We start from the raw sequence: 13,395 nt of genomic DNA on the forward strand, positions 1-13,395 counted from the left end.
ATGCTGAGCATAAGGTAACAAACCCAATCGCAAACTCTTCGTTGAATTAACAGATAATGATACAGAATGAGCCGTCAGGAAAATCCACTTTATTTATAGCCATGCTTTGATTAATTTTCTTAATTTCAGCTGTGTAATGTTATACCGTCTGATGTATTTCTCTGCGACGGTAAAAGACATATTAAGGAAATAATTTAAATCTTATAATAATTATTTCGTGTGGCTTTTAAAACTTACCCTGCACGATAGATACTAATGTTGAAGATATTATGAACTGTTTTATGGTTAAAAGAAACTCATTTTGTTAACATAAACATAGGATATTTCCTTTCTGCACGATTTATTATTTTTTTAAGTATATGCAATTGAACTCAACAAATAAAATTGTTACTTGTAGCGCTCTTGTTTTGGGGTTCTAGGAGGAGAACCAAGATTAATTAATTTAATTATTAAATTATGATAAAACGTACAATCACAGGAGTTTATATTTTCTTTATTTTCAGGAAGATTTATATTTGATTGGGATTTATGGCTAGTTTTGGTAATATCAATCAAATATTCAGTGTTTACTGTTAACAGTTGAAAGGGGTGTGGCGAACATGCTAGCAGAAAGATAGTTGTACGCGAAAGGGAGGCATGAGAAATATTTGAAATGTGATATTCGTGAATGAATATTTAAAAATGAATCAACTCATGAAATATTAAAAAATTAGTAATCGATATGGCTTGCTGGAGGTATTTGTTTCTTCTGTGTTGGATAAGCTATTTGTTTGTTTCCGCTATATTGCTGTTTACACAAGGGTTTTTGCTAAAAAGAGAAGTGACCCCAAAAACTTCAAAATGTGAATTAGAAACTGAATCAAAAGAACCGAGTATAGCAGATGTGAACAAAAGTTTTAAGACTAGTGAAAAAGTTGAAAATCGAGATACAATGAGTGAAGTAAAAGCTTCATTTAATTGCCCATCTTCCCGTGCCAGAGTTATACTAATCGTGGTTGATGCTCTAAAATACGAATTTGTGGAATGGAGCGACAATGTGAAGAAAACAGAGGAGTTTCCGTATCAAAATAAATTTACTACCATCCATTGGTTGCTGAAGAATAAACCAAACAGTACAAGGCTATATAAATTTATTGCAGATCCTCCAACTACTACAATGCAGCGACTTAAGGGAATGACTACAGGAAGCTTACCGACTTTCATAGATGTTGGATCAAATTTTGCTACTTACGAAATTAATGAAGATAATTTAGTAGATCAAGTAAGAAATGCTGATGGAAGAATAGTTTTTATGGGAGATGATACATGGAAAGGGTTGTATCCAGGCAGATTTCGACGTGAATATGGATACTCATCATTTAATGTATGGGATTTGGATACAGTAGACAGAGGAGTAACACAGAATTTATTTTCGGAAATTCGGAATAAGGACTGGAGATTGCTTATAGCACATTTTTTAGGTATTGACCATTGTGGGCATAGGTATGGACCAAACCACCCAGAAATGAGTCGGAAGTTGAGGGAAATGAACAAAATCCTGAAGTAAGTACGCTTGTGATTTATTGATTACTTGCAGAATATCTGTCATTCGTACCGAATGCATACCTTTATTGGAAAGTTTTGAGAAACATGTACAAGCCTTTTCTGCTTTGAAAATATTTGTTGATGCAGGTTTAATTTTACTTTAGTTACATAAATTCTCATAAAACTGCTTTTCTAAAGGGCTTTTCGTTTGATACCTTTCCGCAATTTTGGAACTTAGCAAAATCAACTTCTTGCGTAAGATTTACTGCGCACTAAATATATAATTAGTATACAAAATTTGCGACTGTATACCGAGCGCTTAAAAAAAAAATAATGGCGGAGAAGGCATTACTAATGTATCGCCGGACCAATTTAAAAATCGAAAAATGTACTAAAATTCGGTTATATTTGGTTGGATTACATTAAGTTACTTTAGATTATGCTATTAGGTGTGCAGTTTTACTATACGGATCCATAGTATAAGCAGCGGGAGGTTCTAGAACACAGGTCCCCTGATAAAGGTTAGTAACAAGGTTCGTACCTTTCTATACCGAAGTTTAACATTTAATTCACATTATATAGCCAAACGAGCGTAAGCGAGTGAAGGCAGGTTAGAGCCCCGCAGGGTACACTGTTTTTTATCTTTATTACAGCTGAATGGAAAGGAGGGCCTGTGTTCTAGAACCTTGTCATCCATTTTTCTCCCCCCGTTTAGGGACTGCATTTATCAAAGTCCCATCGTATCAACCTAAGACCGAAGAAAAATACATTAAATTTCAAGGCTTCACCCCTAATAGTTTCGGAGATCTAATGAAAGCCCAGAAAAAGCATTCAAGTTCCTCTTCGCTCCCATTAAAGGTTGCATTTTGCAAAACACCGTCTTACCTGCAGCAAAATTTCAAAGTTCTGTATTCAGTAATTTCGGAGATATGGTGCATACTAATATATTTCAAGTCCCCCTTCCACTCTCTGGGGTCACATTTCGCAAAACCTCGTCTTATTTACAACCTAGGACCTAACAAAAATATTTATAGTACGTCCGCTATACAGTTGCTGTCCAATGCCGACACACCGCGGGTGGTGTAGGATGTCACCAAACTCAGTATGGGGGCTTTTTTATGGCTGGTCGAAGGAAAGTCAGTGAGGCTGACAGATCTGTTGTTGCCACATTTTCCCTTTTGTGTTATTTCTAGAGGTCTTCTTCTTAACAACCATTAAAACATAATACCTAAGAATTTTGTATACGAGGAAATGGTTGCAAAATTGCTAATATATAGAGAAGTGGTTAGCGATTGATAATAATAATTATTATACATATTTAAGTATTATGTTTGTCCTACAGATTCCCTAAGTAGGTTTTAAATGAGCCCATATGACTCTTTTATTAACTAGTGAATCTGTAATGACTTTAAGAAACAAGCAATTGGAATTGTGCAGACCAGGAAATAAACCTTCATAATTATAACAAAAGCACAATAACATGAATTCACGCAGATGTTCATTTCTAATTTATATTTCAGCCAAATGCTATTGGAACTTTTTATTTTATATTTTTTCACTAGTTCCTAGAGTTTTTCCTAGTGTTGCTTTAATTCTACATCTTTCCTACACGGCTAATTAAGCGTATTTTATTGCTAGGATATATAGTATTAGACTAGTGTTGCTCCCGAGATCAGAAATATCTTTTAAATTCGAGATGAGATTAGAAAAATGACCATTCTCATGTCATTTTGAGACTAGAATCGAGACGGGACGATAAATTTCACGACTCTGGTGGGCAATTCTAGTTTATCCCAGTCTTAGTTCTCAAACTTTGTTTTATTGATACTTGAATCATAACATAAATTCATAAGTTGATAGAATGATTGTACGAACACAGTGTAGAACATTTATCATTTTTATAAAGATATGCAAGTCTTACGCCATATTCTCCAATGATAAATATGGTTTGAGTGTTATATCATTCCCTTAATGAACCTCTCGCTACGCTTAAGGATTCTGGTAACTTTTAGATGAAATTAAGACAAGTGAATGTTGTTTCACAGTTGAAACTATGTAATACTTCCAAACCATCCGAATACAATACCGGTACTTAAAACTTCGAAGTAGTCGGCTACATCTACAACTACTGGATGTAATAGAGGAATAATATCAAAGAAAGAACCTGTTCCTGAGTCTATATTTATAAAACATTTCGCACTATTCCTTACTGTTTTTGTTCAGTGGCAAAATGTTGAAACCAAAGATCGTTAATTTGGATAATTTTCAGTTTGAATAGAGGATTAAGGGAGGGTATAGAATCTATTCTTGGGATGCTGAATAGATTGCAAAAGAAGTGCTTCTCAATATCTTTTCCAGTTCTTGCTCTATGAAAATCAGTATTGAAACCAGAAGTACTATAGATTGAACTACTTCCGGTTTCGATAGAGTGTTGCAGGTTGTGATTATATATATATAATACTCCTGAGACCATGAATCGATTGCAGAAAAATGTTCCTCGCTGTCGATTACTATTTTTGTTCAATGGCGATATATATTGAAACCCGAAATGATTATTTGTAATTACTTCTGGTTTGAATAGAGGGTTAATGGAGAAGACAGAACCTGTTTCTGGGGTGCTGAATAGATTGCAAAATCCGCATCTCGATATCTCCTATTGTTTTGGCTGTGATAACTGACGACAGACAAACGGACGGACGAACCCGTTCTGTAAGACTTCCGACACTTATGCATAGCATAGTTTGAAAATCTAAAGAATGAGATCATAAATTTTGTATGTGAATTTACAAAATGAAACGGGACGAGGACATCTTTTTCGATGATCGAAACTAGAAAAAAAAAAAAAAAAAAAAAAAAAAACGAGAAGAGAGACGAGATGTGACTTACAAAATTTAGGTAAGGAAACCCTATTTCTCGTGTCGACTCGTGAACACCACTATATCAGACATATTTCTTATTATATTGGTAATAGTATTCAAACTGTGTTACACAATAGGCTTCAGTGTCTATCAAAATTGGAGAGCGTCTATTACAGTACGTTCCTTAGGTTTTGCTACAGTCAATAGTTACTATTTATATAACGCTTATATTCTATTGGTATAGTATTTAATCAGTGTTCAAGGGAGACGTTTCCAGGAAAATGTTTACTTTATCTAAGTTACGGGAAAGTAAAAGAAAAGTGTGTTGTGATTTTTAAAAAAAATGATCGAAAAAAAGGAAGAAGGAAAAATAGTCACTGACCATCCCTTTCTTGACAATTTGAAAAGACATAAGGCAACGTCGTACAAGCATTGATGGATCGGTTTTGCCAATGGGAGAGTTGTCCGCTGACGTTATTTGAGTGCTATTTTGCAGGTTTTTTTTTGGGAGGGGGGGGGGAGGGACCATGCCTTTGAGTTTCTGAAACTGTATAAGAGGATAGTGAACAGAGTATACATGTAAGTCTAACGCTTCACGCCTAATAGTTTCAGAGAACTGGTGAATGAATGAAAAAAAGAAAGAAAAGAAAGCCAGTCCCTCTTCCACTCGTAGGGTCACATTCACAAGATATTGTCCTATCTACAGTCTTTTACGTAATCCAGTAAGTACGCCAGAAATTTTGGCTTGGGGGGGGTGTTCAAAATAAAAAGGGGTTACTCTCAGAATAGTAATATACGTTTTTAAACAAACTCAAAGAAAATTGTATCTTTTGTTACGCAACTATTGCAATACTACTACTACTACTACTACTACTAATAATAATAATAATATCAGCTCTTCGCAGTGGTAGGTTCAATAAAGGAAGTTCACACATTTGAGCATTTATTATTATTATTAAACTAAGTAATACAGTGAAACCTCTCAAAACGGACATCGGTGGAACACGATTATTTGTCCGTAAATGAGAGGTGTCCCTAAAAGGAAGGGTTCTCTCTCATAACACTACACCACACATAGTTATGGCATGGAAGAATAAAAAAGTTTGTCCTCTTATAAAGGTGTCCAGTATTGAGAGATGCCCGTTAACAGAGATTTCACTCTACTAGGAATTAACCACCACTATTTTACCCAGTAATTACATATGAATTGATTACATACGAATTATTGTAATTATTTTGCAACATTCTGCCATTATTTCAATTTATTCACCCCAGCAAGTTTTAGTAGGTGATTTTTTTTTTTTCAAAATATTAATTGGGAAAAAAATCCCTCGTCCCATGCTAAAATCACATTCATTTAGTAATTAATACTGTACATAGTTGCAATTTCATTATTTTAATATTCTAATCATGTTGTTAATTATTTGTTGTAATATTATTTGATCTCTTAATCTCCGCTCCTGCCCCTTCCTGGCTGTTATTGGCTCTGAATATCTTTCATAAGAAAATTATTCATTGATTTAATTGTCTTCCAGAAATCCAGTTTTTCAATTTACAAATATTTTATATTTTTCTGTTTTGTCTTTTTTTAATGCAGCGTAATTTTAATAATCCGCTCAATGAATTTACGTGAATAAAAATATACTTTACAAAAAATTAAGCTAGCGACAAATATGTTCCTGCATAACACTAGACTCAGTTTAAAATATATATAATTCTTACTTCGATCGATCTCTTCATTTCTAAAAACGTTTTGACTACACCTTTCTAATTTCCGTCCGTTGATACACCACTTGCAGAGTAGCACTTACCAACTGAATCTGGCATAGGCTTATTACTATATTGTCACTTTTTTCCTTATTGAGAAAGAGGTAGGTGAATAACCGCTCAAGACGTTTCCAATTTCAGTCATCTGCATCTGTCCATCAATCTCTTTTCTCGGAAACGACCGCGGATCCCAGGAGGGTAGGTATGAGCAGGTCTGTTTTGTCCATTGTTGTGATCGAAACACCGCTCAAAACAATGAGGTCATGTGGTTCTCCAAGCCGTACATGAGAACGAGGTCGCTTCGTATTTTGAAGTGAAATAAATAAATAAGAATATTCCCTTCTTTCCTAAACGCTAAATCTTTTTAACTTGATGTAATATATAACCTTTGTGATACTGATTGATACAATTGGACTTTAGGGAGTATTCCTTTTCCATCCAGGGGTGTGTGTAAAGAAATTTGGAGGGGTTTTAGGGGGATGTTGGGGTGTAGATTACTCTTTGACGTAATCAAAATATGTACAAAAATGTTTAAAGCTTTATGCCTAATAGTTTTGGAGATATGATGCATACCAAAAAAATCATTCACATCTCCCTCCCTTTTCTCCCTTAGGGGTCACATTTCGTAAAGGCCTGCCTTATCTAAACCCAAGGATTCACGGAAAATATTCATACAAAGTTTGAAAACTTTGCACTTAAAAGTTTCGGAGATCCTGTGAATGCCAGAAATCATTTAAGCTCTCCTTGAGAGGTTCACATTCCGCAAAAGCTCATCTACAGCCTAGAACTATGTGTACAAAACTTCAGGACCTTTGACATGAGAGACCCGGGTTCGATTCCCAGCTGGAGTTCACATGGTTCATTCAGATCTGACGTTAAGCTGTAAGTCCACGTCTCATATAGCCTCGCTGCTGAAAGGGACGCTAAAATTAAATCAAAATTCAGAGCTTTATACCCAAACTAGTTTCACAGATCTTTAAAAAAAGCACTTCTTCCCCTTAAGAGTCACATTTCTGAAAATGCCATCCTATCTACACCAAGAACCCAAGGAAAATATTTATATAAAATTTAAGGCTGTACGCTTAGTAGCTTCGGAGATAAATTACAAAGAAAAAAAATCAAAGTTCCGCTTGAGGGTCACATTTCGCAAAATCTCATTTTACAGCCTATAACCGAACTAAACGAGTGGATTGATAAAAAAGGTTTATTTGGCGTATGAGTTTAGCCTATATAATAATCGCATAGTTCATTGTTTAGAATTGGGGGAACGGTTGGCTGATGCGTGGGGTCCCTGGTTCGGTCCCCGGCCAAGTAAGTTTGTGGTAGACAGTATCGTGTCCGTGGGTTTTCTCGAAGTACTACCATTTCTTCCCACATCCTCATTACACTAATTCTTCCATCAGCATTCACTTCCCTTAATCATTTGTCTCCTTTACGGTAGCCTAAAAGACATAATCGTGGGAAGTTAAAAGTGAAAGGTTTCATTATTTAGAATTATCCAAATTATAAGAAATCTGAAGATTGAGATCTGAAACTTGGCGTTATCTTGCAAAATAATATATTTAAAGTTTAAAGATTTAGGTATTTTGAAATTTTTAGTGATTCAAGTTGATGCTTCTTTCCAACAAATGGAGGAGACTTTAGATCAGTCAGCAGCATACTCTGAGCACTTTCCACAGCCCATCTCTCACTCTCAATTAACAAACTATGGCGATTCATAAATTTTAATTCCACTGGGTCACTCGTAGTTTTCAATATCAATCACGGTAAGAAAAGAAAAGAAAAGACCGCTAAATATAATTAGTTGTAGATACCTTGCTATCATTTTTTGATTGCTGTAAAGTATTTCAAACATCAGGCCATACAATTTTAGTAACGCACCTTTTAGCTTTTTTAAATTTCCTAACTATTAGTATTGTTTTTATGTGGGTGTTATTTATGTATTAGAATGTTGGCAACGTATATCTAGCTGAATAGTATTTACTTTCTGCTTGAAAATGACATGTCCTTTTTGATTGCATATTGGATTGTACCTACCATCTGTATGGTAATAACATTAAGTAGACCTACTGTTTTCACCAGTTTTTCTGCCCTTAAGGAGAGTTGGGAAAGGATGTACACAATAGCTGTAAATACTTTAACACAAATACAATCTTGCACATTGTGCTAATACTCACCATTGATGGGTCCTGAGAATCCTAAAAGGATAGTTATATTCCTAGTATAATTTTGATAACCCATCGTATTGCCTCCAACAGCTAGACACTAATGAAAAACTCAGGCCTCGAACTTGTGGCTAACTCAAGTGTTTTCTGTTAAAAAAAGTAAAGTGAAATAAAACGTTAAAAAAAGAAAAAAAACTGTGAAACCGAATATCTTTATAAATCTTTAGCTGTAGAATGTTGTATAATTGGTTGCCGAATTCACACTTGGAATATTACCGTTCCTTTTAGGATTCCCAAGGCAGACAGTAGGTAAGTGTTAGTTAATGATAACTGTAAACTGGCATGGTCGAGGGATATAAGCTGTTAGGCTGGTAACCGCGAAACCTGTCTGTCGTGTTGGAATCCTGATCAGAACACTGATATTATATATTGTCGTTTCATCATTCATTTCGTATTGTTTTTTAGCCTAAATTATGACAAGATCTTGGAACGTAAAACTTATATTAAAAAAAAAAAAGAAAAGAAAGAAAAGAAAAAGACTGTAAGTAGCAAATTGAATTGAGTCATTAAGTATTTTAACAAATTAAAACGCAACGTTAAAATCTAATTCCTTCGCCTAATACCGAAAGCAAATCTTGTAATGGACACCAGAGTTTTTTAAAATGTTACCAGTAGCGAAAGTGTTAGAGGCCGGCACTACCTTTCCCATCATTTCACTACCCATTAATTTTAGCGAATAATTTAGAAGTAATGAAAAACATATTTAAAAAATAAAGAAAGAAAAAGAAAATAATTGAGATATCATGTATAGAATGTTATTCAGTAATCTAATAATTATTTGTAGGTCTTCTCTTCAAGACTAGGAAACTGGTTCGTTGTTATAACTTCATAATTGCAGGGTGCTCAAACATTTACACTGAATGAAAGCAAATGTTAATTAATTTAATGAATATTTCGAAAGTGTGAAAGGGCTAATTTACGAAACTGTTCAAGGTTGCTTTTATTGAGTTACAAGAAAAAGAAAATATTAGTATACTATATTAAAATTATATAATTATATCTATCATGTAATTTTTATCATAGTATTGTTTATGTATTTTGTTTTCAGGATGTTATAGATAAACTAACCATTCATAAAATGATGTTTTATTATATGGTAAAAGCCGTGAGATGTGATTGAAAGAACCGTACTTGTGCTTATGTAAGAAAATAAGTCACTGATGAAGGTGGACGCTCCCATTAAAAATTTCGGCATTAGTAAATACGTATTTAGACGCATTCCTCAGTTAATTTTCATAATTATAATCATAATCATGCATCAGTATAGTTCCGTCGATAGTGCTCCATTTGAAATTGATATTAATATTTATTTGCATAGTACTAAGAAAAGTACCGAACACACCGATAAAATTAACCAGTTAATAAGATTGCTCTCTATGTTCAGTCGTATTGGCTTGAATTAATTTTCGCGAATAATAATTTATTAGTAGGTACTTCATTTATTTCTATCGTAAAATTCTTTTGAATTACTGTATTTGTCTTACAACGTTTAATTTTATTATTTTCAGAAATGTTGTTGACACAATGGATAATGACACAATCCTTTTTGTTGTTGGCGATCATGGAATGACAAAAACAGGTGAGTCGGACTGATTGATTGATTATTTTATTCACCTTAATAAATGTTGTGTCAGTAAGCTACAAAAATTCTTTCCTTTTGGTAAAATTTATTGTGGAAATGGTTGTATGGCTGGAGCGTACAAAAAATTATTTTTTTTAATTTACTGAAAACTACTCAAATTAGCCGTACATTCTGGAGTTATTTACGAAACTAATTTCATCAAACGTAAAACTTTTGTCGCTGATTGTACAATGCGGAAAATTGATTCATTGTTATAATAGACCAATCGTTTTAATCAATATCGAGGTTGCGGTAGAAAAGTTCGAAGTTTAAAATGTGAAATACTACTATTGTAGCAAGTACAAGTACAGCTATTGTAGCAAGGGAGGAGTCACATAAGCTTAAAGCGGAATCCAAACCGTTTCTCGGCTTACATCCAAAAGAAATTGTCCATTTGGACACGAAACCGGGACTAATTGGTCACAAATGCGATTGCCGACTTACTCACGAAGGACTCCTGATAAAAATACGTTGTACTGATCTTTACATAGGCCTATTTGTTAATATAATTGTCAAGAGTCATTTTAGAAGGACAAAAAGATAAACAGTTACATAAGTAAAAACATTATACAGAATTATATACAAATCGAGAAACTCCCGCCTTAGCTATTGGGAAAATCCTGGTTACTTTAAATGTATTTGTATGTAAAATTTTAAGGTCAACGTATCATAATCACTACGCTAAAACTGAGGTATTAAATTACAAAGTTGGTATGTAGATATCATTCAATAAAATAAAAATCAAGTCAAATCCAAGCTGATGTTGGAAGCTACGTAGGCAGTTGATAAATTTTTGCCAATTTCTATCAGTATATTTAAGCAACCTTGGCTTCTTTATAAAACAACAGGCGTTCATTCAAGTAGAAATATATAATTTGGTTTCATTTCGTATGTTAGGCTTAACATCCTTATGAAATACCAAGGTTATCATGGAGAAGACTTTCGCTTAGAGGGACACCTCGAGTCGCTACTTGGTATATACTTGAAAGTTGGGTTATGGTTCGACCGAGAATTGAACACGGGACCCCTTGATTAAAAGGTGAAAAGTAGATAAACGTAATGCGGATGGTTTGGTATGTGGAAACGTCACCATGAAGTTCACACGATTTAAAGAATTTTTCGTTTTTTTTTTTTTTTTTTTTTTTTGTTTGGTTTAAACCAGTTGGTTTAAAAAAAAAAAAAACAGCTGGTTTAAACCAGCCAACCTTGGTAAGAACCCTAGCAGAAGTAGTGTGACGTAGGTATGGGCTTGCCCACTTTTTGCACGGGGGGTTTCGGCAAGTCGTTTCGTATGCGAGTTCTCATGCTATCTAATTAATACATCCCTTTTCTTGCGGGCAACGTACAAGTTCTGTATTTAAATATGTATTTTACAAATATAAGTGATTGATATCGTATATATGTATATATATATACACATATGGGCAGATCCAAGGGGACTATAGAGGCTATAGTATGCTCTCCCTTTACCTCAAAATTTACACGACATAAATGGCAGTTTATTTTACCCTTCACTGGATAATTTGAAGACTAGATACAGTCTGCCCCCCTTGATCATATGATGTATCCGCGGCTATATATATATATATATATATATATATATATATATATATATATAGGGGAGGGGAGGAGAGGGGATATGCGTACAAACAACCGAAAACGACCGATGATACTGTCGATTCCACAGCTTTTTCGGAGTCGCTGAGATGAATAGTGATACCTGCGATTCCGTTTAAGTAACATCCACTAGGGTTTTGCTCGAAACGAAACGAGACAGAATTTTCGTTTAAGAAAAAAAAAAAAAAAAAAAAAAAAAATCATGACAGAGTGCTTTCAATAGAAACATATTTACTTTTTGAGACGAGATATCACTTTCACGACATATTTTGGAGTCGAAACAGCCTCAAATCCTGTCTTGTGCTTATCCTTAATGTCCACCTTCATGTTTTAGCAAGGAATATCCTTGCAACGCCTGACATTGTAGGTAGTATAACAAAAATTAGAGCCAAAACGAAATGAATAGGGTACTTACCCTTTACTGTGATAATGGTTGTGCTAGTTCATCACTGTTATCTGTTTCATCCTCGAAGGCAACCTCCGAATCATCTGACGGCTCACTGTTACTATCTTCTGTTTCTCCAAACGAAATCAATTTTTTTCTACCTCATTTTCCATCAAGCCGTCGCTCTCCCAATACTGTTTTTCTATCTTTTCGACATGCTGACAGAAACCCTTCCAATCTTCTGAAGTGCATGATGATATTGCAGTTGAGGTAAGTTCCTGGAGTGCTGTGAATGAAAGTGACCCTGTCGTGTTATAATCACATATATATTTTTTCACCTTGACCCACGAAAGTTCTATCGGGTTCAAATCACACGCGTACGGGGGAAGACAAAGCACTATGTGGCCATGTTCTTCAAGTAATTTGTCCACACGATACGTTTTCTCACGAGGCTTGTTGGCTTGAATTATAGCGTTTAATTCAGCCTTCCTCATAGTTTCATCACAGCTAATTTGTCGGCATTTTAGCCAGGAGAGCATATCGGTTTTCAAGCTATAGCCCGAAGGAACTTTTTCTGCTTCTACTGAATGGTAAGGAGCGTTATCCATTACTTTGACAGACCGAGGAGGAATATTTGGGATAAGTTTTTCTCTAACCCACTTCTGGAAATTCTCACCATTCATTTGATCGTGATAACAGGGTGTCTATCGGTCACGAAAGTCATGAAAAAGTCACGAAATGAGAAAACGGTCATGAACGTCAAGAAAAAGTCACGAAATTTAACTTTTAGGTCACGATTTTGTTATCTGTACAAATATAAGTATAGACTGGAAAATTTTGTACTATAAAACGTCAAAATTCGCCGCTAAAAAATCCTGTCGTCGGCTTTAGACGCTACCAAATCGCAAGCAAAGCACGCTTCTATCGCATGCATAAAAATTCGGTCCAATTCGTACCCAAATTCGCTCTTGAGAATGTTACTAAATTTTATGATTTGGGAAAGAAAAGGTCACGAAATTTCATTTTGGAATTTTAGTAGACAACCTGTATAATCACCTGTACTACTACCTGCCTTATATATAAGACACGCGTTCGGCACAAATCCATTAATGCTTCCCGCATGCACAACTGTGAGTCGATATGCAGAACTAGCATTCGCATGGACCCCTACGACATCGTCTGACTGCCAACACTTCTTTGTTGCAATGTTGTTGTCGACTCCAGTTTCATCAAGATATATCAGACCGCGATTTTCTCTCCGATATCTCTTGACAGCTCTTAAATATTTACTCCTCCACGTTACAATATCTGGTCTTTCAATCAACATCTTTCTTTTATTGTTACATTTCTTCCAAATGAAATCACACTGTCTCAATACCTTGCGCAGTGAGTCTATTT

General features: G+C 34.8%; 1 protein-coding gene across 1 annotated transcript in view; it reads left to right on the top strand.

Moving 5' to 3' along the window:
• Window positions 1–563: 563 nt before the first annotated feature.
• The window catches only part of PIG-O (phosphatidylinositol glycan anchor biosynthesis class O), a 44,164-nt gene continuing 31,332 nt past the window's right edge, over window positions 564–13,395 (top strand). The window contains exons 1-2 of the mRNA XM_081747476.1: window positions 564–1,542; window positions 9,883–9,953. Of these exons, the coding sequence (XP_081603602.1) occupies window positions 722–1,542; window positions 9,883–9,953 (892 nt within the window). The 5' untranslated portion in view covers window positions 564–721. The remainder of the gene's footprint in view (window positions 1,543–9,882; window positions 9,954–13,395) is intronic.

The sequence above is a fragment of the Thermobia domestica genome, chromosome 2, assembly GCF_964235325.1.
Source record: "Thermobia domestica chromosome 2, izTheDome1.hap1.1, whole genome shotgun sequence".
Lineage (NCBI taxonomy): Eukaryota > Metazoa > Arthropoda > Insecta > Zygentoma > Lepismatidae > Thermobia > Thermobia domestica.